Here is a 27,974-nt window from a genome sequence, read left to right as displayed (position 1 = left end):
TAGAAAGGTATAAAAAGAAGAACTTTAGAGGAAATGTTAATGATGCAATTTCTAACCCTTTACAGTTGCTTTCCAGGTATGATAAAGCTTAGTGCATCTCTGAGATTTTAATGTGCGTCACTACAGGGTAATTTCTGTAAACTAGTGTAACCATATATTGTCATGGCTTTTCATTTGCAGTGCAAGTCCCTGGGTGGTAGGAGAGGTTTACACTCCACTGCTAACCCAAAGGTTGATGGTTTGAACCCACCAGCAGTGCCATGGAAGAAAAGCCTGGCGATCTGTCAGTAAAAGATTGCAGCCAAGAAAATCCTCGTGGAGTACAGTTCTACTCTGTAACACGTGGGGTCAGAGCCGACCTGACAGCAGCCGGTTTGGTTTTCCCTCATTGCAAAGGAATGGTGCATGCGTTTTTTTTGTAGTGAAGTCTGCTTATATCTACCTTGCTTTTCTATCCAGGAGGAAGAGGCAAGGAAGCGGCAAGAACTGGAAGCCTTGCAGAAGCGCCAGGAGGAAGCGGCGCTGACCCGCGAGCTGGAGAAGCAGAAGGAGAACAAGCAGGTGGAAGAGATCCTGCGCCTGGAGAAGGAGATCGAGGACCTGCAGCGCATGAAGGAGCAGCAGGAGCTGTCGCTGACCGAGGCCTCGCTGCAGAAGCTGCAGCAGCTGCGGGATGAGGAGCTCCGGAGGCTGGAGGACGAGGCTTGCCGAGCCGCGCAGGAGTTCCTGGAGTCGCTCAACTTCGACGAGATCGATGAGTGTGTGCGCAACATCGAGCGCTCCCTCTCTGCGGGCAGCGAGTTTCATGACCTCGCCGAGAGCGCGTCCGCGGAGAAGCCCAGCTTCAACTTCAGCCAGCCTTACCCGGAGGAGGAGGTGGACGAGGGCTTTGAGGCGGACGACGACGCCTTCAAGGATTCCCCCAACCCCAGCGAGCACGGCCACTCGGACCAGAGGACCAGCGGCATCCGGACGAGCGACGACTCCTCCGAGGAGGACCCGTACATGAACGACACGGTGGTGCCGACGAGCCCCAGCGCAGACAGCACCGTGCTGCTGGCCCCGTCGGCCCCGGACTCGGTCAGCCTGCAGAACTCGTCCAGCGGGGAGTCCACCTACTGCCTGCCCCAGAACCCCGGCGACCTGCCCTCCCCGGACGGGGACTACGACTACGACCAGGACGATTACGAGGACGGTGCCATCACTTCCGGCAGCAGCGTGACCTTCTCCAACTCCTGCAGCAGCCAGTGGTCCCCAGACTACCGCTGCTCCGTGGGGACCTACAACAGTTCCGGGGCGTACCGGTTCAGCTCAGAAGGGGCCCAGTCCTCGGTGAGCCCCTCCTGTCTTCTCTGTAGGCAGGTTGCTGCTGTTTGCCGTGGGGTCGGTTCTCACTCACGGAAACCCCATGTAGAACTGCCCCGTAGGTTTTTTTGGCTGTAATCTTTACAGAGGAGCACTGGTGGCTCAATGCTTAAGCGCTCAGCTGCTAACCAAAAGGTCAGCAGTTTGGACCCACCATCAGCTTTGCAGGAGAAAAGACCTGGTGATCTGCTCCTGTAAAGATTAAAAAAAAAAAACGTCCATTGCCATCCAGTCGGTTCCGACTCATAGCGACCCCGTAGGAGAGCAGAGCAGCCCCACAGGGTTTCCAAGGAGCGGCTGGTGGATTCAAACTGCTGACCTTTCGGTTAGCAGCCAAACACCCACTGTGCCACCAGGGCTCCCCTATAAAGATTACAGCCTAGAAAACCCTATTAGGGGCAGCTGTGCTGTGTCCCATAGGGTTGCTATGAGTCAGAATTGACTCGATGGCACCCAAAAGCAACAGTCTTTATGGAAGCACATCACCAGGTAGCTGGATGGGTTTGAACTGGCAACCTTTTAAGTTAGCAGCCAGTTGCAAACTACTGGCGCCATCCGATTGAAATGGAAATTTTCCATAGTCCGCACCCCTGTGGCATCATCCTTTGGATTAAGTCATACCCCAATATCATACAAAGATTTCAGAGACACAGTCTTATAGATAATCTTGAATGCCTTTCTCTTTCCAGCTACAGTCGAAGCGCCTTTTGTGTGATGAATTTTGCTTCAGGCCTTAGAGAACTGGCATTTAAATATAGGCTTTGGCTGTGTGGGTCCTGGCTTTGCAATAGGTTAGGAAGTGAGACACACCCTTAACTGGAACTAGAATTGCTGAGGGCATATTGGAGAACTTTCCTTGTGAGCCTTACAGTCCATACCACAGGATTGTATTCCTTGTTGTGGTGTAAGGAAGGAATCTTTCGGGCTTACACGTGCTCTTTCCAGTTTCTGGATTTATTTAGTTTACTTTTATTTTTCCCTTTGGCCATCCATTAAGTGCCCACTGACTTTCTAAGGGAGTCTCTGGGTGGTGCAAATAGTTAGCACACTCCGCTGCTAATGGAAAGGTTGGCGTTCACCCAGAGGCACCTCAGAAGAAAGGCCTGGCAATCTACTTCCCAAAACTCAGCCTCTGAAAACCCTGTGGAGCCCAGTTCTCTAACACCCATGGGGTCACCATGAGTCAGAATTGTCCTGGCAGCTGGTTGGTTGATTTTGTAAGATCCGAAAATATTTTTTAGCATAATGATCTAAAAACAATTAATTCTTGCATGGTTTGATTAAAGTGATGCTCTTAATTCTTGCATTAAAAAAAAAAAAAAAAAGAACCTCTTGCCGTAGAATCAATTTGGACTCATAGCAGACCCTACGGGACAGAGTAGAACTTCCCCGTAGGGTTTCCATGGAGCAGCTGGTGGATTCGATCTGCTGACCATTGGGTTAGCAGCTGAGCTCTTAACCACTGCACCACCAGGGCTCCAAATGGCTTGATTAAAATTATGCTCTTAAGCAGATGTGTTTGTTTGTTGTTTTGTTTTACAATAGGGAGTCTTTGAACTAAAGTATATCTTGTGTTTTGCATATCAGTTTGACCTTAATGTTTTATAATTCTGAATTCTTTGTAATGCCACCCTCTGTCGCAATGTTACCTATTAGAGTCTTGCTTCCTTCTCGATTATTTTTACTTTTCAAATGTGGACACACGCTGGGCCTTTTCATTGCTTGCTTTATGCCTTGTTTGCTCACGGTTGGCTCTCCCTGTCCTTCTCGTTCAGTTTGAAGATAGTGAAGAGGACTTCGACTCTAGGTTTGACACGGACGACGAGCTGTGCTACCGGCGGGACTCTGTGTACAGCTGTGTCACGCTGCCTTACTTCCACAGCTTCCTGTACATGAAAGGTACAGCCTGCCGCCGTCAGAAAGCCTGGGGTGGACTAGGGCTGTGGAGAACAGAGGTCTGGTTTTCACAGAGGCTGATCAAAGGGGACTGGGGATATCACCTTAGACACCTTAGATAGGTGAGTGGGGGCCACCTGGTGGTATAGCCTGGGTAACAGGGTCATACCATAAAGAATGACGCCTTGATGCCTCCTGGAGTGACGCAAAGTCGCCAGATGAAGAATGTGCAAATACTGTTTTCAAGGAGCCCCGGTAGTGCAGTGGTTAAGTGCTTGCCTGCTCACCAAAAGGTTGGTAGTTGGAACCCAGCAGCTACACCTCGGGAGAAAGATGTGACAGTCTGCTTCCGTAAAGATTACAGCCCTGGGACCCTGTGGGGCAGTTCTTCTCCATCCCATAGGGTCGCTGGGAGCTGGAGTCAACTCGATGGCAGTAGGTTTGGTTTGGGTTTTTGCTCACCATGTTCAGCCCCCTTTTCCTTTTTATTGTTTCCTTTCACTCTCACTCCTGTGCTCCTTCCTTTTTTCCTACGTCTTTTCCTCTCTCCCCCCTTTTCTCATTCTCAGACCCACACACATGCACACACAGCGCGCACAAACATGTTGGCTACTGGAGTTAGCGTGACTAATCGTAATGACAAACTACCTTTTCTGTCCCCACAGGGGTGTTAGGGAACCTGGAGGATATGCTGTACGTGTGGAAAATCATGCTCAGAGAGCACCACACCTTGCTTGAACTGCTCACTATACCTACTGTCTGTCCCACGCTTCAGCATGAGAATTTTAGCTGTACGGTGAAACCTGTGAGAGCCGGAACTCGATGGACTGCCTTGTCTTTCTGTATCTTACAAGTTTTCTGCCTTTGACAGGGTGCAGTATTACTGCTTTCCTATCGCCCCTTTTAGTGAAAAATCATCTTCCTTCTCTGACAGGTATCTACCCTACACAGGCTTGTGCTTTCCTAGGTTTTACTGTATGTTATAATTGCTATTAAACTTGGTATAATGTACCTTCGTACTTGGGGACCTTGAAACATACTCCTTTTGGGAATTATTTGATTAGGACTGTGTACTCAGCCGTAGTCATGTTCTTGATTGTCTTCTAAATCAGCATCAGTTCCATAGAAGTGGGAATAATAAGAAACCATAATCACCAGTTTCTTCTTATTGTGGTTAAAAGTATGTATAACAAAACATCTGCCAGTTTGGCATTTTTTACGTGTACAGTTCAGTGATGTTGATTACATTCATCACGTGCTGCATCCGTTACCGTTACCCTTTCCAGACCGTTCCACCGCCATTAGCAGAAGCTCAGTGCTCACTAAGCAGTGACTCCCACTTCCCCCGCCCTCCCACCACCCCTGGTAACCACTAATGAGCTTTGGTCTCTATACATTTGCCCGTTTTATATATGTGAGCTCGTACCATATTTGTCCTTTTCCTCAGCATGAAGTTTTCAAGGTTCATCCATGTATCACCAGTTTTTGATAGCCATTCAACAGATGGAATGGTCTTGTTTCTCACATTGCTCTAGACTGGATGACGGGAAGAGTCAACAACTTGGGGGGGGGTGGCTAGGATAATGAGAGCCGTCATCTCCAGGTGAGGCCCCTCAGCACTGCCACCTTCTCTTTCCTTCCTTTTCCCTGCTTTCTCCCATCTCCAAGGGTTTTTTTTGTTTGTTTGTTTTGTTTTGTTGCTTTTTTTTTCTGTCAGATCTTTTTCTTCACTTTCTTTAATACAACCATCTGTATTCACTTTTTTTTTCTACCCCTTTCCCTATGAAAAAGCTTTTTTATTCTGTGTTTCCATTTCTCCTGTTCTCCTTTGATTCTCTGTCCTGTTGGCATATTTATCTTTATCTACCCATCTATCTGGAAACCCTGGTAGCATAGTAGTTAAGAGCTACACGACTGCTAACCAAAAGGTCAGCAGTTCAAATCCACCAGGCACTCCTTGGAAACCATATGGGGCAGTTCTACTCTCCCATAGGGTCGCTATGTGTTGGAACCAACTCGACAGCAGTGGGTTTGGTTTTTTTTTTTTTTGGATCCATCTATCTGTCGTCTACCTAGCTGTCTATCTGTATAAGTGTGTGTGTGCCTATGTGACTTTCTTCTGTCCTCCTTAATAGTTTTTCTTCACTTCTATTTTTCTTTTTAGCACCCAAGGTGTTCATGAAACCCCCACCAAGATTTGGATTTGGGGGAGATTTTTTGTTTCCTGAAGCCACTGTTGGGTGTAGATTTTGAGAGATGTGTTGTGGTCAAAAAGACAGAATTTCTCACCCTGCCAGCCAGCATCAGCACACCTAATAAAGGGAGAAAATATACTCACAAATCAGAGCTGAGTGCTCTAATAAGTTTCTAATCATACATAACATTTTAAAATTTTCTTATGCATTTCTTGGAGTAAATACAATGTTAAAAAATGGTTAATATTTAGGACTTCAGTTTATTTTTTAAAAAAATAAGAAAATTGAAAGGCAAATAGGCAAAAATGAACATTCATTTAAAAATTAAAAATGAGTAATATACTTTTGAGAAATGTTCAGCTTTATTAATCATCAAAGGGAAACAAACAAAAACAATGAGTCCCTTTTTTTCTTTTTAAACCCAGAGGTATACAAAGCAACCCAAGTTTGAGGTGATACTGGCTCAGACCAAGTTGGTCACGAGGGAGACAGGAAGGAGTGGTTGTTGTTGTTGGTGGTGGTGGTGGGTGCTGAGGAGTTGATTCCAGATTCATAACGACCCCACATGACAGAATAGAACTGCCCCAAGGGGTGTTCTTGGCTGTAATCTTCACAGAAGCAGATCACCAGGCCTTTCTCCCACAAAGCCACTGGGTGGGTTCAAACCATCGATCTTCCAGTTCACAGCCAAGTGCTTACTATTGCGCCACCAGGGTTCCTACAAGAAGTGGTTACGTCCTGACTTATGGAACTTGGGGGGCTGGCAGGACTATTCCCTGATTGCATGTAGGGTGTAAGAGAGGGGGGCAAGGGGAGCTCTGCTGGGCAGGAGAAGTAAAGATGGCGGCCTATCCTTAAAGTAAGCTTTTAAACATTAATACCTGTGCCCCTTTCCTCAATTAAGTTTTCATCCCCTAAGTTAGCTTTAGAATTCCCTATCAAGCATCACTTTTATTTATAATATACTACACTGAGTTTGTGACGTAGTTTTGTTGGATTAAGATAAATGAGATTAGAAATAGATACCATCGGAGCGTTCTAAAATCAGCTCAAGATGGCCGGTGGGTGAGTTTTTGGCATGCTCACATGTTAATAAAACGAGTCGTTGTAGAAACGCAGCATCATTCAATTTTTAGTAAGTCTTAAAGTGGTGGCAAAAAAGGTTTTAGAGAAACCACTGGTAAAGAAAATCCAGTCACCCAGTTATAGTTTATGAGTGTAAATGAGTTTTCCCAACCCTAGTAGCCTGCAGAAGGTGTTTGCAATTAGGAAATCAGTAACATTGGTCAGACTCTCTAAGTAATAAATATCTACAGAGGGCACAGACTGGGGAGGGAGAACCAGGGTGGGTGCTGTTGATAACCCAAGAGCAACAGATTCAGTAAACTTGTCATGAGGGCTGTGTATTGTGATGACTGTTCTAATCTGTATCTTTGAAACAACCGTGAATAATAGCCTTTATCACTTAAAGATAATAGAATAACTTTGTACTACAACTTCCTCTGGGATTGTTTGGAGAAATCTAGATTAAAGTCACATATAAAAAGAAAATGAATGGTTCATTCTGATATAGTCCTTGGCAAGTTCAGTATCTGGAAACAGCTCTGGAGTTTAGCACGTTTGCAGGGACCTCTCGGCAAGTGAGCAGGAAATGCTTTAGCTAGAAGGAGGGCCAGCAGTCTTGTATAGCTCAGCAAAGCATGCACATGGCCCTTGCATTGTGTACTGAACACAAGCCCTTGGTGTCAATTATAATCACGGAAGAAATGCCCCGAAAAGTCCGTGTCTTAAATTTCTTTTCTAGTTGATAAAAGAAAAATATATTGGTTATATTTACTTTAAATGTAGTCTTATTATTTTCTGATTCAGAAAATAACTTGTGAACATTTTATAACAAATTACCCAACAATCTTATATTCTTCAGGGCATTAATTAAAAGCAGTTTTGAAGGATGGCCATAAAACGTTAACGTTGGACATCCTTGGGGAATCTAGAAAACTAAGGCAAAGTTATTCTGCTTGAGGAGTATTAGAAGTTTTTTCTTTTTTTTGAAAGATGACATGTGTATATCCTTGTTTAATTTCTCTCAACGAATATACTATGTCCAGCTAAACAAATTACAGTTAATTTCTCGTTTTTCAAAAAAGACCAGACTTATAACTGGTCTGACAGAGAGTGGAGGAACCCCCGAGACTGTGGCCCCCAGACACACTGCTAACTCAGAACTGAAGCCACTCCTGAAGTCCACCTTTCAGCCACAAATTAGACAGGCCTATAAAACAGTAACACCCATGAGGCACATGCTCAGTTCAGTCAAGTAAATGAGACCAGATGGGCAATACCTGCTCAAAAGCAAAGACAAGACAGAAACGGCCAGGAAAACTGGACAAATGGATACAGGGAACCTGAGGCGGAAAGGCAAAGGGCGTGGGTGCTGACACAGTACGGGGCTTATAAACTATGTCACAAAACAGTTTTTGAATGAGAAACTAATTTGTGCTGTAAACTTTCACCTGAAGCACAATAAAATTAAAAAAATAATAAAATTGGAAAAAAATTATCATTTTTCAGTACCAGTCACAATTCAGTCTGGACTTTTTTTGAAACTCTGTTTCAAATTGTAGATTATACCCCATACACATTTCAAACATTTCCAGATGATGATGCTTGTCATTGAAAAAATGTTCTTATCTGAAAAAGCTATATTTTGTTCTCCTATGTACTTTAAAGTTTATTGCTAGACTGATCACTCTTGTTCCCACACTGACCAAATAGAGAAGAAAAAATGTCAACTTTGACACCATTTAGTAGTAATTTCACCTCTCTGGAGTGTTTGGAAGTAAGTGTGACCCATCCATATGGAAATGGTTCTCGCCCCCATGGTCCTTGGCTCATCCTTGAGCTAATGTACCAGTACTTTGCTCGCCCTTCTGTTAGCTTCTGAAAGACTAGGAGCCATTTGGGATATAAGGAAGGGACTCCATTCTTGTATAATCCACCTAAGCTCCTGTAATATCCACTCTGAGTACAAGCCAGAGGTGTCACCCCTCACTGTGGGCAGTTCCGTTGGGTCAAAGTTAAAGAACCTTAAGATCTACTGATGATGCTTTCGTGCAGTTTGATTGACTTCTCACCCTACGTCTACCTGGTCTTGGACTAACAGGTGGTTTAATGAACTCCTGGAAACGCCGCTGGTGTGTTCTCAAGGATGAAACTTTCCTGTGGTTCCGCTCCAAGCAGGAGGCCCTCAAACAAGGCTGGCTCCACAAAAAAGGCGGGGGCTCCTCCACACTGTCCAGAAGAAACTGGAAGAGGCGCTGGTTTGTCCTTCGGCAGTCCAAGCTGATGTACTTTGAAAACGACAGTGAGGAGAAGCTCAAGGGCACTGTAGAAGTCCGGACAGCAAAGTACGTTGAGGCACCCAGGGGTGGGCCAGTTGGGTGGCGTTCTGGGACAGCTTGCTCACTCATGCCAACAGTGAGCACAGTCCGATTCCAGTTTGCTTTCTCAGGAATAATGCTTCATAGGTGGTAGTGTGTCTTTCTTTTAGAAGGCACTTAATGGCCAGTTGTCACTCTTGTACTAGTAGCTGTAATTACTGATTACTGCCTGGATTGACGAATACATTGAAATCCATTGCTGTCTGAACCACTGATCTTTAGGTTAACCACTGTGCCCACCAGGGTCCTGAATAATACATTAAGGGTTGTAAAATGTGCTATTCATTTATTAGGTAGAATATTTCTATAAAGAGAAGCTTCTCCTAATCAGCTAAGTGGTACTCTGTGGGACAGTCTGTACATGAAAGGCAGGAAAAATGTTTGATTCTTTCCAAGTTCCCAGAAAAATGAGTTGGTTCATTCTGGTGATGACAGTTTAGGGTGTTTGTATTTATTTTTCCAAGTATCACTATGAGCTCACGGAATTTAACATGTTTAGTGGGTTTCCAGCCATTGCACCTGTTCTTATGGACATTCACATTGGTCTTGAGTTTGGCCATGGGAGCCTCTTCACCTTTCCTCCTGAGTTGTTTTCATATCACCCTAGGAGTTTCTGATAGCCTCTTTGCTTTCTACTATAACAAGGTGTTCCCTACCTCCTTTTAAGATTCATGGTCTATAAGAGCCTTCTGAATGCTTGCTTTATTATTTTCAATTTCAAGCTTGGAAGAGTCCTGAATTGGGACTCAGCTGCACTTATTCCCTTCCCCATCCCAAGAGAAGCTTCCTACAAATACAAATCCTTGGGCCCTGCCCCTAGAGATTTTTTTATTCCTTGGCATAAAAGGAATAAACCCAGCACCTGCCTGTGTTTTTCAGAACATTTCTCAGGATTCTGATGGGCAGCTAGAGTTCAGAAACATGGTCTTAGAGCACAATCGTGAGGTCCTATCCACACATTTTACACACCCAAAAAAAACCAAAAATAAAACCTGTTGCCACAGAATTGATTCTGGCTCATGGATCCCCCACGTGTTAAAGAGTAGAACTGCTCCAAAGGGCCTTCTTGGCTCTAGTTTTTACAATAGCAGATTGCCAGACCTTTCTTCAGCAGCACCATTGCATGGCTTTGAACCACCAACTGTTCGGTGAGTTTATGAGAGCAAATGGTTCACGCCACCCGGGGATCTAGGTTTTACACATATGGTAGCCCAGTTCCTAGGAGGGAAGGTGGCTCATCTGGGATGACACGATCTGGACAGCTTTCCCTGGAGATTCTCCTCGTACTCAAGAGGCTGTAGTGCCAGACACTTAGCTGATGACCCTCTGTTAGCATCACTTCCCTCCTCCTGCTCAGAGAAGGCATCACACACACATCTGGGACTTCTGACTTATTTAGGTTTTTTTTGTTTTGTTTTTTCTTTTTTAATTGTGTCTCATCTCAATGATTCTAGCTGTAAGATTACACAATAATTATTTTCTCTAACCAGTTAAAATGCATTCATTTTATTGATATAAAATGTTAAATAAAAACCAAACTGTTGTACTTCAGTTTTCAGAGCAAGCTGGCTTTATCCCCAAGACACTTCTTTGTCAAATCCAGTATAATCTCTACCCTGATCCTAACATCTGCTTACCTTTTTCCCAGACTCTGTTATCCCATCGACCAGTTTTAGTAAACTTTTTGGGCTGCAAGGGGATGTTGGGATGTGATTAAGATGGTAACAAGATCCAGAAACACCCAAATTCTGCTTTCCTCCCCAAAACCCCTCATGGAAATAACATGTCTGGATCAGGTAGAATGGAGTCCCTCAGTGGTGCAGTTAAATGCTTGGCTGCTACCCAAAGGTTAGAGGTTCACATCCACCCAGAGGGGCCTCGTAAGAAAGACCTGATGATCTCCTTCTGAAAAGTCAGCGTTTGAAAACCCTGTGGAGCACAGTTCTACTCCGACACACATGAGATGGCCATGAGTTGGGATCGCCTCCATGACACCTGTGGATTTTGGGGGGATTTTTTTGTTGTTGTTTGGTGGTGGTGGTAATCAGGCAGAGTAGGTCAGGGGCTTCAACCAAGGTCTGAAACTGTGACGGAAAGTTGTGATGAATTAGGGAAAGAGCTGTCACCAGACTCAGCCACTCTTTGGATTTCCTTCCATTGCAGATCAGTGACAGGAACTGAAGGAAGCTAGGTGCAGGTGGCATTGGGGGCTACTGCCCCAAACCTTTCAGGCCCTGAGCAGGGGCAGGTATCGGGTGGGCCAGTGTGAGAAGAGAGGCCTTTCCCTAGAGAAAAAAGGAATCACTCCCCCGCACCAGCCCACCACCACCACTACCTGACCAAGCCAGCACCGCCCCACCCCTTGGAGAGGTGCCTGGCTCCCCCTAGAGGCCACAGAACCTTCATATTTTTGTTAAAAAAAAAAAAAAAAGGCTGAAGTGGGTATACAATTTCTACAGTTAAAGTTTCCAACTCAATTTTTAGCATCATGGAATTGCTCTTCTTGGTGATTATTAAAAATTCCATGTTCCTGACTGGTGTTTGGTGCTTTTGTTCCTTTGCAGGGAGATCATAGATAACACCAGCAAAGAGAATGGGATTGATATCATTATGGCCGATAGGACCTTCCACCTGATCGCCGAATCCCCAGAAGATGCCAGGTGAGGGACCACACTGACGACGTCACTGGCATGACACCCTTGCTTAGGCACAAGCTTGGGCATCACTGTTTATCCTACAGGCTTTGAAAGGTTCCATTGATTTTCTAGTTGGGTTTTTCTGGATGAAGAACCAAGAGTTCCATGAGTTTTAATAGACTTATCCTTTGACGAATCTTTTATTGGGCAAATGTGTTCAAGTTATAGCACATGGTTCAGGATTTCCATCCTAAATTCCATTCCAAAACCAAATCCATAGCTGTAGAATTGATTAAACCCCTTGTTATCATAACTCAGGCTTTTTGTCATTTGCAGCATTATGTCAATTGTGCAGCTACATGTAGCTGAAAGGCCACCTTCTGGAAGCTTCTGAGGCTTGAAAGTGAACAGCTTGTATTTGCTTAAGGATCAAGAAAGTGAGAGCATTAAGTGATAAGTGATAATGCTATGGCATTTGGAGTGCTTTAAAAATCTCAGTAAGGCTCGCTGGTGGCACAATGGTCAGGTGCTAGGCTGCTAACCGAGAGGCTGGTAGTTTGAACCCACCTAGCCACTCCACAGGAGGAAGACCTGGGATTCTGCTTCCATAAAGATTACAGCCTAGAACACCCTATGGGGCAGTTCTACTCTGTCAAGTGGGGCCTATGAGTTAAAAATCACCAGCACGACAACAGGAAAGGTCTTGATACTGAGGATTTCAATAGTGCAGAAGAGATCATTTACGCTTACATAAAAATGGCTAGCATGAGAGACTGATTTGATTTGTAAGCTTTCACTTAAAGCTAAATAAATGACTAGACTGATTGGATGGACTGACTGACTGGACTGGACTGACTGACTGACAGACTGGACTGACTGTACCAGGTGATATTCTAAAGCAGTTTCCACAGATAAGCTCGTTAAATCCTCACAACCACCCTGTGGCTGTCTTTATTTCTATTAATCCTCATTTTACCGATGACAAGATTAGGGTACAGAGAAAGGATAGTATAATACGTAATGTGGTGGCAGCTCAATTCTGTTGAATAGAGGCATTAAGCTTCTTACGTGTGTGTCCTCAGAAGCTCAAGTTGGATTTTTGACTGAGCCCAGAGGACAGTGGTGTTCCTCATCGGTGGGGGAAAGGTGCCTAACTTTCTAGACGCCAGCTTTCCATCTTCCATCGCAAATGGAGTGCCCTGGAGATATAGCACAGAATTAAAGGAAATTGGTGTTTCCTAGGCAATGAAGCAGCGTCAAACAGTGGATGCGATACAGTGAAGAATCTGTTCTGCCTATCCCTGCTGCTATGTGGGTCTTTGTAGGGTTATGTTGAAGGTGGCTGTCATCCCCTCTGAGCAATGCCAGAAGTCAGCTTCCAACTTAGGAGAGTGACGTCCTCGGGCCTATACTTCACTTCTCAGCTCAGGAATCATTAGAACCTATCAGGAGTCCCTGGGTGGTACACAATGGTTAACGGCATCAGTTGCTAACTGAAAGGTTGAGCCTACCCAGAGGCACCTCGGAAGAAAGACCTGGGGATCTACTTCTGAAAAATTAGCCATTGAAAACCCTGTGGAGCACAGTTCTACCTTGGTACACATGGGGTTGCCATGAGTCAACATACTCACCAGCAGTCGGTGGTGAGTACAGTAAGTTCTCAGGACTATCTGCTACCCTTGGCTTTTGAAAGAGGCCTCTGAGTTGATGTAGTACCATGGTGGCAGCATTAAAGGCAAAGACATCAGAGAATAATCCTTCCCATGGGAACAAACTGAAACCCTGGTTGGATCCATAAATTATAACACAAACCAGAAAAACAAGCAAACGTGGAATTACAGCCTCATCATTCCATCCTTGACTCCTGGGGACCACGCATGTTTGTTTTTTTTGTGGTCCAGGGAATGCCCACAACTTTTCAGCCGAATTATAGCCCCAGCATCTGACAGTTGTCCTATCTGCTTTATGCCATGATGAACCTGCTAAATTTAACATTTGCGATGTTTTAGGCAAGGACTTCTCCCCTGACCGGTGCAACACATCTTAAAATTCCTTTCAGACTCCAAGTTATACTTGATCCAGGAGAAGAAGTTTATAAATTTAAGGGTATCGTCTGTATCGATTGAAAACACAGTGAATTGTATTCCTTTCTGTGTGAATCATACGTGGCTTACGTCTTGGATGTGTGTGTTTTTCAGTGTTCGATTTAGAATATTTTTGAGCTAAGTTAACCAGAATAGATGGAACAAATTTATATTAAGATGTTTCTTTTGGTCTCCCTTGGAGTCTGTATGTGTTGTGTATTTTCAAGCTCTTGGTCACATTTTTGTCCTTCAGGAATCACAGGAGATAATTAGATTTTAGTGGTTTGCTAAAAGTAACTTACTTGCATGGCCTGCCTTTATATAGGGGTGTTATTTTTTCACTTAAATATCCCATCGCATGCCAAGTACTTTCTCCTCTGGTTTCCTAGGTTACCTATTTTTTTCTGGAAACTAGCATGCAGTGCCCTATTTATCAGGAGTTTGTATTTGTGTCTTACAAGGCCCCTAAGGAAAAGGGAATCTTAGTATCTCTCTCACATTTGGCACTTCTCACGTTCTGTACCATTTGCCGTTGAGCCAGTGCCGACTCATGGCAACCTCACGTACGTCAGAGTAGCACTGTGCTCCGTAGGGTTTTCCGTGGCTCATGTTGCTGACCTAGATCGCCAGGCCTTTCTTCTGAGGCACCCCTGGGGGGACTCGAACTGCCAGCCGTTCAGCAGTTGCTTAATAAATGTTGGATTGATGGATATTCATGGTCGTTTTTCCCATGCATGTGTTGTGTGTCTAGTTACAGCATAATTTTTCTTCTGTTTTATTTTTCTGGAGTTGAGTTACTTTGTTTTATTTTATTATCTGCTTCTGATGAGGCGGGAAATGGGAAGAGTCATTTTGAAGTGAAGACAGAAGAGTTACAATAATTTTCCACTCTCTACTTCAGGCAATTGTTTATGATTTCCATCTTTCTTGTGGTTTTAGTCATGTAAGTGGGAATCCTGTCAGGTGGTTGGAAGCCCTATCCTGGGAATGAATGGTAAAATAGGCATCAAGTGGTCATTCTAAGGGTGGTACTCCTATTGGCTGTCTTTCCTTGAAAACTATTTAAAACAAACAAACAGAAAGTCACCTATATATCACCTAAGGAGCCCTGGTGGTACAATGGTTAAGTACTTGGCTGTTAACTGAAAGGTTGGCAATTCAAACCATCCAGTGGCTCCTTAGGAAAAAAGACCTGGCAATCTGCTGCCATAAATATTACAGCCAAGAAAACCCTGTGAGGCAGTTCTGCCCTGTCGTCACATGGAGTCACTATGAGTCTGAATGGAGTCAATAGCACACAACAACATGTATCACCTAGGTTATATGTAATACCCTCAGTCAAGATCCACGATGTACACCCTTTCAGCTCAGTAATGAGGCCACTCCTGAGGTTCACTCTTCAGCCAAAGATTGAACAGTCCCGTGGAACAAAACAAGGCGGAGGGGTGCACCAGCCCTGGGGCAGGGACTGGAAGGTAGGAGGGAATAGGACAGCTGGTAACAGGGAACCCAGCATTGAGAAGGGAGAGTGTTGACATGTCATGGGGTGTTAACCAGTGTCATACAGCGTGTGTACCGTTTGATGAGAAACTAGTTTGTTCTGTAAGTCTTCATCTAAAGTTCAATGTTTAAAAAAAGATCCTTGATGTAAGAACTTTGGGTGGAACTGAGGATTTCATTATTGTGTAACCAATTTCTTAAGGAATTCATCATCATCATCATCATCAAATTTCTGAAAAGCTCTGTGAGACCTGGAGGAAAGGGTCTTCCATTGACCTAACGTTGGACCTATGATAAATAAAAAGGCTGCTTCTGTGCCTTTGCTCCTTGATATTCTCAGACCCACGCTGACCCGTGAAAAGGAGCAAATGAAAAGCCGGAAGCTGGAGGAGATGTCACCTTCAGAGAGTCTGGAGCAAGGCGCCGTCTTTGTATACACCCGGGGCTGACTGTTCCTTGACTGTCCTTCTCTCCCCACAGCCAGTGGTTCAGTGTGCTGAGCCAGGTCCACGCGTCCACAGACCAGGAGATTCGGGAGATGCATGACGAGCAGGCAAACCCACAGAATGCCGTGGTGAGTGAGCGTCCACCTGGATGCAGGTCGGGTGTCCTGAGGCAGGCAAAGGAGTAGGAAATCATGATGGGAAAAGGGCCAGAGTGGAAATTTTTAAATAACTCTTTTTTTTTTTTTTAAAGTATAATAACTAAATAGTAAAGTAAATTAAAGGAGCCCTGATGGTGCAAAGGTTAAGCACACAGCTGCTAACCAAAAGGTCAGCAGTTTAAACCTCCCAAAGCTACGTGGGTGAAAAGACCTGGTGATCTGCGCCTGTAAAGATTACAGCCTAGAAAATCCTATGGGGCAATTCTACTCTGTCCTGTAGGGTTGCTGTGAGTCTGAATCGACTTGATGGCACACAATGATAACAAAGTGAAGGGAATGGTAGGTAAATTAAGAGGTAAAGTAGATGGCCAACGAACACGGAAACTCTAGATGAGACGGACTGATAGAGTAGCCGCAGCAATGGACTCAGGCACAACAACGACCATGAAGATGGCTCAGGACCAGGCAGTGTTTCCTTCTGTGATACGTAAAGTTGCAAAGAGTCGGAGCCAGTGCAGTGACAACTGACAGCAACGTAATAATTAAAGAAGAGGAATACAGAAACATCTGAGTTAAAAACCATGCAGAAAACAGAATAAATTATAGAAGGTTGTAAGTCATAGTAGATGCCCACCTCAAACCTTTCTTAAAAGAACAAAAACAAAAGAAAAATCCCAGTTTTTTATGGAATCGTGGAAGCACATTATATATTTCCTTCAAAGGGTTTGGTGGAATCTAAAGCCTATTCCTTCTGTCTTCACTCCCTGCCAGAAACAGAGAGTCATAAAATTGAATTTTAAAAATAAAGTTTTATTTCCTTGTTTCCTTAGCACAAGCAACATTTCTCAGAAGAGTTAAGTGTAAACATTAGTGAAAGAAGGTCACGGTGTAAATCAGAAAATTTGTACTGTTGAGACGTGTTCGTAAGCCCTCTTTTCTGAAGATATTTTAAGAACAAGAGGGGAAAGATGAATTCATTTTTTTTTTTTTAATAAATGAACAAGAGATTCCGTCCTATGTGGGGCTGTCTGTAGTCACTAAGTGAAGGGGGCCTTGCTTAGATGAGCTATTATTTTGCAGTTTGCTTGTTTAGGGAGTTGTGATTTAAGGTTATTACTGTAATGAGCCCTTCACTTTAACGGCTGTCTTACTCTGTGCTTGTCGCTCCTTTCCAGGGCACTTTGGACGTGGGGCTGATTGATTCTGTGTGTGCTTCAGACAGTCCTGATAGGTAAGTTAAGATCTGGCCCTGGCAGAAGTAATCGATTCCCCTCGCATGCCACAGATGCCTCTGTGCTTTGGGGCTGCTTTCATCTTGACCGGGCTATCAAATGACCGACCCTTGGCTGTGTGTCCCTGCTGGTCAACCCCAGTGACCCAAACAAAGTCTTCCTTCTTGGGACCCAATTTTCCATGTTCTAGAGGTCTCCCTTTATGGGTTTCTTTGGAGTGCCAGGAGGCACAGTGGAGACCTTCTTCTGCCAATTTCTGAAAAGCGCAAGAGGAATATTTTTTCACTGGACACAGGGGCAACCTAGAGATTTGTACTGGGAAAGAATACCTGTGTAGGAAACGGCATTCCACCAGAGGGGAGATTGTAGTTGCCTGTTCTAAACGTGATGTTCTTGAAAAGGGTTTTGATGATAAGACATGCAGAGTATTAATACATGAAACATGAAATATTTAATACATGGATACATGAAATTGTTACTCTTGCCATTGCTACTGTCCCGGTGCCGCGCGAAGTAGCTTGTGTTGTTTTTGTGACTGTTTTTTGTTGATTGAAGGCAGATCATTTTCAGAAATGGTCTCAGGACTCCTTGTACCCAGTCAGCTTTGTCTTTATCTTCTCTTTTTCTTTGCTGCTTGTGAGTTCTGTTTCTGACCTCCAGCAGAATGTTTGCTCAGGGACCAGAATAACAATCAAAATTGATGGCCACCCTCCGTAAGATAGCTTTAGGATAGTCCCTACCAGGCAGAATTAGGGGCAGTGTTGATTCAGTGGTATAATTCTCGCCTTCCGTGCGGGGGACCCAGGTTCGAATCCTGGCCAGTGCACCTCATGTGCCCGGCCACCCATCTGTCAGTGGAGGCTTGCGTGTTGCTGGGATGCTGAACAGGTTTCAGCGGGGCTTCCGTATTAAGATGGGCTAGTAAGAAAGAACTGATGACATTCTAAAAATCAGCCAGTGAAAACCCCGTGGATCACAGTGGTCCAATCCTGTTGTGCATGGTGTTGCCAGGAGTTGGGGGCCAACTCAACAGCAGGTTACAACAACAGTTGGCAGAAATACAGTTCTGGGGTTTCCATCACCCTCTTGTCGTGAAGGTTCTTCTGAACCACGCATCCTTTGTTTCCGGTACTCACCCTGCACCACCTTATACCCGGCTCAGGGACCTTTAACACCCGCGTCTTACATCACGCACCAAAGCTCAGGTTCTCCTTTTGCTGGTATTCAGGTTCCTACCTCACCTTGTCTATCTACATTTTTCTGAACCAAACCTCTTTACTCTACCCGGCTGGGCATATGGTGATCTGAGCTTAGAACTTGGCATTCCTGTTCAGGCTTTTTCCTTTTCCCCAAATGCTCACTTTTCTCCTTTCTCCCAACTACAGAAAGGTCTTATTAGTTCATCTGTTTTTGTGGAGCACATCAAGTCCTACTTCTTTGTACATATCTTTCCCCGGCTACTAAAACTGAAAACCAAGCCAGTTGCTGCCAAATTGATCCCGATTCGTGGCGACCCCAGTGTGTCAGAGTACAACTGTGCTCCATGGGGTTCTCAGTTGTTGATTTTTCGGAAGAAGGCCACAAGGCCTTTCTTCCAAGGTCCCTCTGGGTGGACTTGAAGTTCCAACCCTTTGGGTAACAGCTGCGCCCGTTAGCCATCAGTACCACCCAGTTACTACCCCACGGCTACTGTTACTGTTGTTAGCTGCCATCAAGTTGGAGCTCTGACTCATGGTGACCCCACGAACCATAAGGTTTTGTTTGTTTTTTTCAATTGTGATTTAGGTGAAAGTTTACAGCTCAAGTTAGTTTCTCGTACAAAAATTTATATACACATTGTTATGTGATCCTAGTTGCTATCCCTGTAATGTGACTACATACTCCTCCTTTTCACCCCAGATTTCCCATATCCATTCAACCAGCTCCTACACCTTCTCATCTCGCCTCTGGACAAGAGCTGCCCATTTAGTCTCATGTATCTACTTGAACTAAGAAGCACACTCTTCACGAGTATCATTTTATATCTTATAGTCCAGTCTATTCTTTGTGTGAAGAATTGGCTTCGGGAGTGGTTTTAGTTCTGGGTTAGCAGAGAGTCTGGGAACCATGTCTTCTGGGGTTCCTCCAGTCTCAGTCAGACCATTAAGTCTGGTCTTTTTACTAGAATTTGAGTTCTGCACCCCACTTTTCTCCTGCTCCATCAGGGACTCTGTTGTGTTCCCTGTCAGGGTGGTCATTGGTGGTAGCCGGGCACTGTCTAGGTCTTCTGGTCTCAGGCCGATGGAGTCTCTGGTTTATGTGGCCCCTTTTGTCTCTTGGGCAATGTCTTCCTTGTGCCTTTGGTGTTCTTCATTCTCCTTTGTTCCAAGTGGGTTAGGACCAATTGCTGCCTCTTAGATGGCCGCTGGCTAGCTTTTAAGATCCCCGGAACCATAAGGTTTTCATTGGCTGAATTTTAAAAGTAGATCACTAGGCCTTTCTTCTTAGTCTGTCTTAGTCTGGAAGCTCCATTGACACCTGTTCAACATCATAACAACATGTAAGCCTTCACTGACAGACGAGTGGTGGCTGCACATGACAGGCATTGGCTGGGAATTGAACCCAGGTCTCCTGCATGGAAGGTGAGAATCTGCCACTGACCCAGCACCACCCTCCCCTGACTACTACAGTGCAGTTAATCTTCCATTTCCTTGAATTTTTCCAGCACTTAATAACAGTAAACAGCTGAACACTTACAAATGGTCCCATTCACAGCTGTAAGTGGTTAGATAGAAGATTTATGTATAAACATGGGTCTGTGAGGGGTTCTAGGAACCCTGGTCAGCAGTTCAAACCCACTAGCTGCTCCACAGAAAAGACCTGGCAATCTGCTCATAAAGATCACAGCCTAGAAAACCCTATGGGGCAGTTCTGCTCTGTTCTGTAAAGTCATTAGGAGTGAGAATGAAGTCGATGGCACTCAACAACAACAAAAGTGTGAGAAGTTCACAGACGTTCCTGGGTGGCACAGACAGTTAAGCACTCGACCTCTAGCCAAAAGGTCGGTGGTTCAGACCTACCCAGAAGTGCCTCAGAAGATAGGCCTTGCAATCTACTTTGGAAGGGCCACAGCTTTGAAAACCCTATGGAGCACAGTTCTATTCTGTACACATGGGGTTGCCATGAGTCAGAATTGACTCGGCAACAACTAACAAGGAGAGGTTCAGGGTATTGCTAGATGAAAAGATGATGGACGAAATAAATTTCCATTGTTATTTTATCCCTGACTGTGAGATACCCACTTGTTAGATTACTCTGAAGACGTGGACCCAGGTAGCTGCTTACCCCAGGCATAATCAAGTGTATAAGACCTTCCACTGACACCTAGTCACTGGTCCTCCGTTACTGGTGCCTGATGCTTCATTCCCAATCCGCAGAGATATTACCCGAGGCACTACACAGAGGCAAAAAGAAATTTACTTTAGAGAGGCATCAAACAGAATTTCCCGGTTACCTTATTTAGCTTTCCTAGAACTGAGCTTCTTCTGGAAAGTTTTGCACGAAGAAATATTTTTCCTTCCAGGACCTTCAGAGTGTGTTGCTCCACATTTAAAGGTTAACGATGCCTAAAATAAATCCTGTCGAAATGAGCGATATTTGCCTTCGTATAAAGTACAAATAGCACAGCAGGGTTGATCCGCGTGAGCTGTACGCCTGGAAAAAGGCATTTAGTCTTGGTTCAGGCGGAGGTGACGCTGACCAGAGAGCTAAGAGGCTTTGCTTTTCCTTCTCGCCTTGTCGCTTAGACCCAACTCGTTTGTGATCATCACGGCCAACCGGGTCCTTCACTGCAACGCCGACACGCCGGAGGAGATGCATCACTGGATCACGCTGCTGCAGAGATCCAAGGGTGACACCAGGGTGGAGGGCCAGGAGTTCATAGTCAGAGGTGACTCTCCCGGCTCTCTCGGGGGTTTTTCAATTGTTGCAAAACTAGAAATGACACAACTGTTTCCAGTTCTTAAACTGACTTTTCACCGAGTCCTGTTCTTCTGCATATATTTCTGAGCATTTCCACCTTGAGCATCTATTCCCAGTAACTGACTCTTGAATTTTTTGTTTTTTGTTTTTTTTTTTTAAATAATGAAATAGGGAATGGGCATGGTCATTTCTGGAGTCCCTGGGTGACACAAGTAGTAGTTAAGCACTCAACTACTAGCCAAAAGGTGGGTGGTTCAAATCCACCCAGAGGCACGTCAGAAGATGGGCCTGGTGATCTGCTTCCGCAAGGTCACAGTCATGGAAAACCCTACGGAGCAGTCCTACCCTGCACACACGGGGTCGCCACGAGTTGGAATCGACTCAGTGGCAACTGACAAGAACAACAACATGATAATTTCTAGAAAATATATACAAATGTGACCAGGTTGTATTATGCAAAGTATTATTTGGTATTGGGTTTCTCGTCATAGTTTTTTGTTTTTTAGTATTCATGTCCAATTTAGTGGCATTCGTTGCTTTTATTGTGTTTTGCAACCTTCATAATTTTTAATTCGGGCTGTCGTCTCTCCTTCAAGGATGGTTGCACAAAGAAGTAAACAACAGTCCAAAGATGTCGTCACTGAAGCTGAAGAAGCGGTGGTTCGTGCTCACCCACAACTCCTTGGATTACTATAAGAGCTCGGAGAAGAACGCGGTGAAACTGGGCACCTTGGTCCTCAACAGCCTCTGCTCGGTTGTTCCCCCCGACGAGAAGATATTCAAAGAGACAGGTAACGTGCACACAGCTGGCTAGGTCCAAAAGGCAGAACGGACAGTCAGAAAAGGCCTGGGCTTGCTTGGCACACGGGAATGAGATTCCTAGGTGGAATGTATAATTTTCCCCCAAAGAAGCTCCTGTCTTGTTAGTGATCCTCTAAGGCTGTCTGTCTGTGTCTAGCTGTATGAACACTTGGTGTTTAAACCGTAGTAGAGAAGTCTTGCCAGAGCTCTGGTTGCGCCATGGTTAATGTGATTAGTTGCTAACTGAAAGGTGGGTGGTTCAGACCCACTGGTGGCTCCATGGAAGAAGAGATCTGGCGATTTACTCCTGTAAACATTACAGCTTACCCCTAGACACTCTTTTAGCTGGGTAATGAAGTCACTCCCGAGGTTCACCCTTAAGCTAAAGATTAGACAGGCCCATAAAACAAAACAAGACTGAGGAAACACCCCAGCCCAGGGGCAAGGAAGAGAAGGCAGGAGGGGTCAGGAAAGCTGGCTATAGGGTACCCAAGGCCGAGAAGGTGGAGAGTGTTGACATGTCATGGTGTTGTTAACCAATGTCACAAGATAATATGTGTGTAAATTTTTGAATGAGGAAATAAAAAAGAAAAATCTGAAAGTAAAGTCAGAACCAAAAAACAAAATAAATCACTCAGTGTTCAAAAAGGCTTTTGATAAATAAATAGAAAAAAAAAAAAATGGGTAAGCTAGCTAACCTAATTTAAAATCAAAAATTAGGAAGAAATTGCAAAGGTATAAGCAAGTGAGCAAAAAAAATTGGGTTGCTTTTCAAAAAAAAAAAAAAGAATAGCTGGAATTAATTTTTATGTTTTTTTTTTTTTGCCAAAAATGATGCTCTTTGCAAGCATGTAGTTTGGCACTTTTTAAGGCAAACCCTGGCTTTTTGAACCCAGAAGACATCATCTACCTTGTCCCAACGAGTAGATTAAGGCATGCCTTTATAACTCAGCACAAGCTTGCTATTGTTTCCATATGCAGTTTGCCTGGAATTCGGACTGCAGAATGCAGTACTTCTGGCCCTTTTGTGTGATGAGCCTCTGGGCCGCAGTTCTAGGTTGGAGGCTTAGTGGACATCCAAGAAGAAAAAAAAGATTACAGCCTAGGAAACCGTATGGAGTAATTCTACCGTGTCCTATAGAGTCGCTATGAGTCAGAATTGACTCAGTAGCATACAGCAACAACAAGGGGAGGTCTTCATTCTCTGGGTGGTGTAAATGGTTGATACAGCCAGCTGCTAACCAAAATACTGGAGGTTCAAGTCCACCCAGAGGCACCTAGGAAGAAAGGCCAGGCAATCTGCTTCCCCGAAATCAGCCATTAAAAACCCTATGGAGCACAAATCTACTCTGACACACATGGGGTGGCCGTGATCAACCTGACAGCAACTAGTTTGGTTCAGAGCAAATGTTACAATTTACCTCTTTGTGTTTACTTCTGGGTTATTGTTTAGTGTTTGTCTTCCCCTCTCAGCTGTGAACTTCCCAGGGCAAGGAACGCATGTGTTTAGTGATCACTGAATACCCGGCACAGGCCAAGCACGCGTACCAATTCAACAAGTATTTATTGACATACACTCAGTACTTTACGGGGGCTCAGGTGGCGATGAGAGGCTGTTTCTGTATACTGGCACAAGAAAAGCACCTCGGTTGCAGAGGTTACTTTTAACGTGTGTGCATTGCCACTGCCGTTGCAGGCTACTGGAACGTCACTGTGTACGGGCGCAAGCACTGTTACCGGCTCTACACCAAGCTGCTCAATGAGGCCACCAGGTGGTCAAGTGCCATTCAAAACGTGACAGACACCAAGGCCCCCATCGACACCCCCACTCAGCAGCTGATCCAAGATATCAAGGTAAGAGGGAGCCAGGAGCACCAGGCAGTTAATAGCTCACAGATTGTCACCCTTGCAACACCTAGAACATCAGTCAAGGTCAGTTTTTATTCTGAGACCAAAACTAGCTCCTGGTTAATTTTGTGTTTGTGCATCCTTGCTTTTAGGAATCTAAATATGAGATTTTAGGTGAAAAAAAAATTTTTTTTAATTGTGAAAATATAGATAATGCAACATCTGCCATTTCAGCCTTTAGGTGACATTTTATGGTAAGAATATTTTGTGTCTAGGGAGGTGTTAGGTGTTACCACAGGGGCAAACCTAACAATCGGGCCCTTTGTACGGAGGAATAGTTGTCGGCTGTAGGGGCTGCAGGGCTCCCTGCTCACAGGGATATGGTGTGATGTATTGGGGATAGCCTGCTTTGCTCCCACGTCCACTTCAGTCCTGGGTTAGGGACCTTCTAGGCGTAACACAATAATTCTACTCTTACCGTACAGTTCCTAGACCACACAAGTTGGCTTCCAGGGAGCCCACATTGGTCTGGGAATCTTGGGATCCCTACTAGGTGACCCCAAACTCAAAGAACCTCCCAAGTCTCTGGGCTAACATCGATGGTGTTAAATCGTAATTTCCTGTTCATAAAGATTTGTTGCTCAGTATATCCTTGTTGAATGAATGAACAACCATGAGCTGCCATTTCCGAGGAATGGAGACAGAGGCACAGAATATTCTGGGTGCCTTCCTCACATAGCTAGTCAATCCCTGATGCAGAACCAGGTCAAGGAAATTATTTTTACTGCTTTTCCTCCAAGTTAGCCAAGAAGGCTGATTCCAAATACAAAGGAAAGGGCTGGAGCTGTCACAGAAAATCGCTAGAATGATAGTTATTAAACACAGAGGGATGGGAGGCAGCTATGTCACTAGTGTACATGAAAGGACACTAGCCAGCTGGGTCCAGGAACAAAAGCAAACTGCTGTTTCAGAGATGGGAGAGGGTCTAATAGCAATAGTATTAATATGAATTCCCACCAAGTCCAAGTTGGCATCTTGATTACAAAGTGGTAGGTTTTCTGAATATTAGGAGCCAAATTCTAGCAAGTCATTAATTCTCCACAGTTTCTGTGGAACCCCAGGGTGCTGGATACTAATAATCTGATTTCTGACCTAAAGAATGTATTGATTATTTGATTGATTGGTTGAAGTTTTCTTTTGAGAAAGGAGTAAAAAGGATCATATCAGTTAGATTTTGTTTTCAAAGCTCTATCTCACTTCATCTCTCTTTAGATTCGCTAATTATTTTCAGTGTAGATTTTAAAAATGTGAATAAAATTTTCCAAATATGGGACAATGTGCCCTAAAAAATTAGGCAAGTTACCTTAATAAGGTCCGTACAAATTTTTTTTTTTTAAATAATTAAAAAAAAATTTTTTTTTTTGGCTTTTAATTTGATGTTACTGAAAAAGTTTCATAGTGGAAATGAAATTACCACCATAGAATGATTCATTGTCTCTCCTCCAACTTTCCTGTTTATTTCAAGTTCTAAAAGTAACCTTGGCTTTCTTATACCCCCAATTAGCATTTTACAGCCTTAAATGCATGATGGAAATTCAGTGAGAGGCACACTTCGGTTTCAAGGGTGGAAGGGGGGTGGTGGACGTGTGGATAAAGAATTCCCCCCCAGACTGATGAATAACTGCAGGACATTTTCTCAGAGTCCTTTCCATTTTTGCTTTAGTTTTACGGACCCCATGGGGCTTCCAGGGAGCAGCTGGTGGACTCAAACTGCCGGCCTTTAGGTCAGCAGCCAAGCTCCTTAACCACTGTGCCACCATGGCTCCCTTGCTTTAGTTTAAACTCATTTTTTAAAGCATATATGATCTCTGAGAGTTTTTATTATTATTAAGTAATGTGGACAATACAGGCAAGTGAAACAAAGATATTGAACTATGTAAGAACGATTTCTTTTTGGTGATTCGTCTTCTACAGCAGATTGTGGCTATCTCTGTGTTTGACATTATCAGCACAAGGTTCCCCTAAGCCGCCTCCCCACACACTACGTTTACGGGTGTTTTTGATGTCTGAAATATAATACAGATGATTTTGTTCTTTTGGGTCATGTTTTTTATAGTAAACTTGCTTCCCCCTTTTGTTTCTTTTCTTTCTTTCTCCGTTCCCTTCCTCCCTATTCTTCCATTTCTTCCTTGCATTCTCCTTCCCCCCTCCGTCTCTCGCTCCCTTCCTTCCTGTGGTTCTTGATTTTCAAGGAGAACTGCCTGAATGCCGACGTGGTGGAGCAGATCTATAAACGGAACCCCATCCTGCGCTACACCCATCACCCCCTGCACTCCCCGCTCCTGCCCCTCCCGTACGGAGACATCAATCTCAACCGTAAGTGTGCGGTTTCCCGTGACTCCACCGAGTCTCTGATTTTTCCCCTATTAAGTCTTCAGCGCTGACGGGTTAGCATTTGTTTTAATTCTTTAATTCAAAGACCGTTTTAGTCATCAAGAGTAATAATAATAATAAAAAAGTAAAATGTACTCATTTCGTTACTAAATCGAGGATTTGCAGGGATGGCTGTAGTGATGCTGAGCTCCTCCAAGGATCGCCGCAGTAAAAGAGCAAACGTAAAGGGGAGTCAGAAGCAAGCGCAGCGCCCCTCCCCGTGACCCCAGTGTAGCCGTTCTCATACTCGAGAACCGGATCCGAAAGAGCTTTGCATCCCCAGTGTGGCACCTGTCAGGCGGTAGACCAACTTACCAGTGAATGTTTTGTGTAGTTAATATAAGTTAATTCGGTAATGAAACAATGTGACTTACCTGCCTCTGTGTTGACAGCTGTTTGCAGCTGATTCAAATGCAAACCTATTGCCACTGAGGTGATTCTGACTCACTGGCGACCCTATAGGACAGAGTAGAACTGCCCGATAGGGTTTCCAAGGAGCAGCTGATGATAGAGTCAAACTATTGGCCCTTTGGTTATCAGCTGGGCTCTTAACCACTACACCACTAGGACTCCATTCAAATGTATAAACCAAACCCATTTCCGTCAAGTCAATTCTGACTCATAACCACCCTATAGGACAGGGCAGAACTGCCCCCATAGGGTTTCCAGGGAGCAGCTGGTGGACTCAAACTGCTGACCTTTTGGTTAGCAGCCGTGCTGTTAACCGCTGTGCCACCTGGGTTCCAATGTGGAGAGGCTGTATATCCCTGTTTCTTCCTCTTGTCAGCTACTGAGATGATATCTTCACTGAAGCCCTGTGTGACTGACTCCTGTTTGTTTTGCTTTTCCCAGTGCTCAAAGACAAAGGCTATACAACCCTTCAGGATGAAGCCATCAAGATTTTCAATTCCCTCCAGCAGCTGGAGTCCATGTCTGACCCTATTCCTATAATCCAGGGCATCCTCCAGACAGGCCATGACCTCCGACCCCTGCGAGACGAGCTATACTGCCAGCTCATCAAGCAGACCAACAGAGTGCCCCATCCCGGCAGCGTGGGCAACCTGTACAGCTGGCAGATCCTGACCTGCCTGAGCTGCACCTTCCTGCCCAGTCGGGGGATTCTCAAGTACCTGAAGTTCCATCTGAAGAGGTAAAGCGGCTGGGATATGAGGGACCTGGAGGCTGGCCGGGGGGTCTGCTTTCACATATGTGGTGCAGCGGCTCATGGTCGGCATAAAGAGGACCTTGATTGAAGATGCCTAGCGTAGGTCTGGAGCCCTGGTGACACAGGCGTTAAGAACCCAGTTGCTAACCAAAAGATCAGTGGTTCAAATCCACCAGCTGCTCCTTGGAAACCCTATGGAGCAGTTCTACTCTGTCCTATAGGGTCACTGTGAGTTGGGATCAACTCAACTACAATTGGTTTAGTGTAAACCTGGCAGTCCTGGGTGGCGCACATGGTTAAGTGCTCCACTGCTAGCCCGAATGTTAGCAGTTCAAACCTACCCAGAGGTGCCTGGTGGCCTGCTTCTGAAAGATCACAGCCTTGAAAACCCCACAGAGCAGCTCTACTCTGCACACATGGGGTCTCCGTTAGTTGGAAATGACTCGAAGCAACTAACGACAACAGCAGTGTAGGTCTGGGGACATTTGTGGTTCGGTGGTAGGATTCTCGCCTTCCATGCAGGAGACCTGGCTTTGATTCCCCGCCAACGCATTTCACGTGCAGCCACCGCTTGTCCGTCAGTAGAGGCTTGTGTGTTGCTGTGATGCTGAGCAGGTTTCTGCAGAGCTTCCAGACTAAGCCAGGGAAGAAAAGCCTGGCAGTCTACTATCAAAAATCCACCAGTGAAAACTGTGGATCGCAATGGGCCACCTCTTAACTGATCAGGGGAATGGCATGGGACCAGGCAGTGTTTCATTCCAGTGAGTATGGGGTCACCATGAGTTGAGGGCTGACTCATGACAGCTAACAACATC

At 44.8% G+C, this 27,974-nt stretch overlaps 1 protein-coding gene across 3 annotated transcripts in view; it reads left to right on the top strand.

Moving 5' to 3' along the window:
* The window catches only part of MYO10 (myosin X), a 281,060-nt gene that overhangs the window by 241,325 nt on the left and 11,761 nt on the right, over positions 1-27,974 (top strand). For all 3 annotated transcript variants that reach the window (XM_049861415.1, XM_049861406.1, XM_049861424.1), the window contains 11 exons: positions 460-1,332; positions 3,141-3,264; positions 8,620-8,863; positions 11,461-11,556; positions 15,597-15,690; positions 16,896-16,951; positions 20,738-20,880; positions 21,509-21,703; positions 23,410-23,567; positions 25,814-25,937; positions 26,847-27,144. In XM_049861415.1, the coding sequence (XP_049717372.1) occupies positions 460-1,332; positions 3,141-3,264; positions 8,620-8,863; positions 11,461-11,556; positions 15,597-15,690; positions 16,896-16,951; positions 20,738-20,880; positions 21,509-21,703; positions 23,410-23,567; positions 25,814-25,937; positions 26,847-27,144 (2,405 nt within the window). The remainder of the gene's footprint in view (positions 1-459; positions 1,333-3,140; positions 3,265-8,619; positions 8,864-11,460; positions 11,557-15,596; positions 15,691-16,895; positions 16,952-20,737; positions 20,881-21,508; positions 21,704-23,409; positions 23,568-25,813; positions 25,938-26,846; positions 27,145-27,974) is intronic.

Source organism: Elephas maximus, chromosome 2 (genome assembly GCF_024166365.1).
Source record: "Elephas maximus indicus isolate mEleMax1 chromosome 2, mEleMax1 primary haplotype, whole genome shotgun sequence".
Classification (NCBI taxonomy): Eukaryota; Metazoa; Chordata; class Mammalia; order Proboscidea; family Elephantidae; genus Elephas; species Elephas maximus.
Note: the sequence above shows the minus strand (reverse complement) of the source record. Positions and strands in the feature narration are given on the sequence as shown.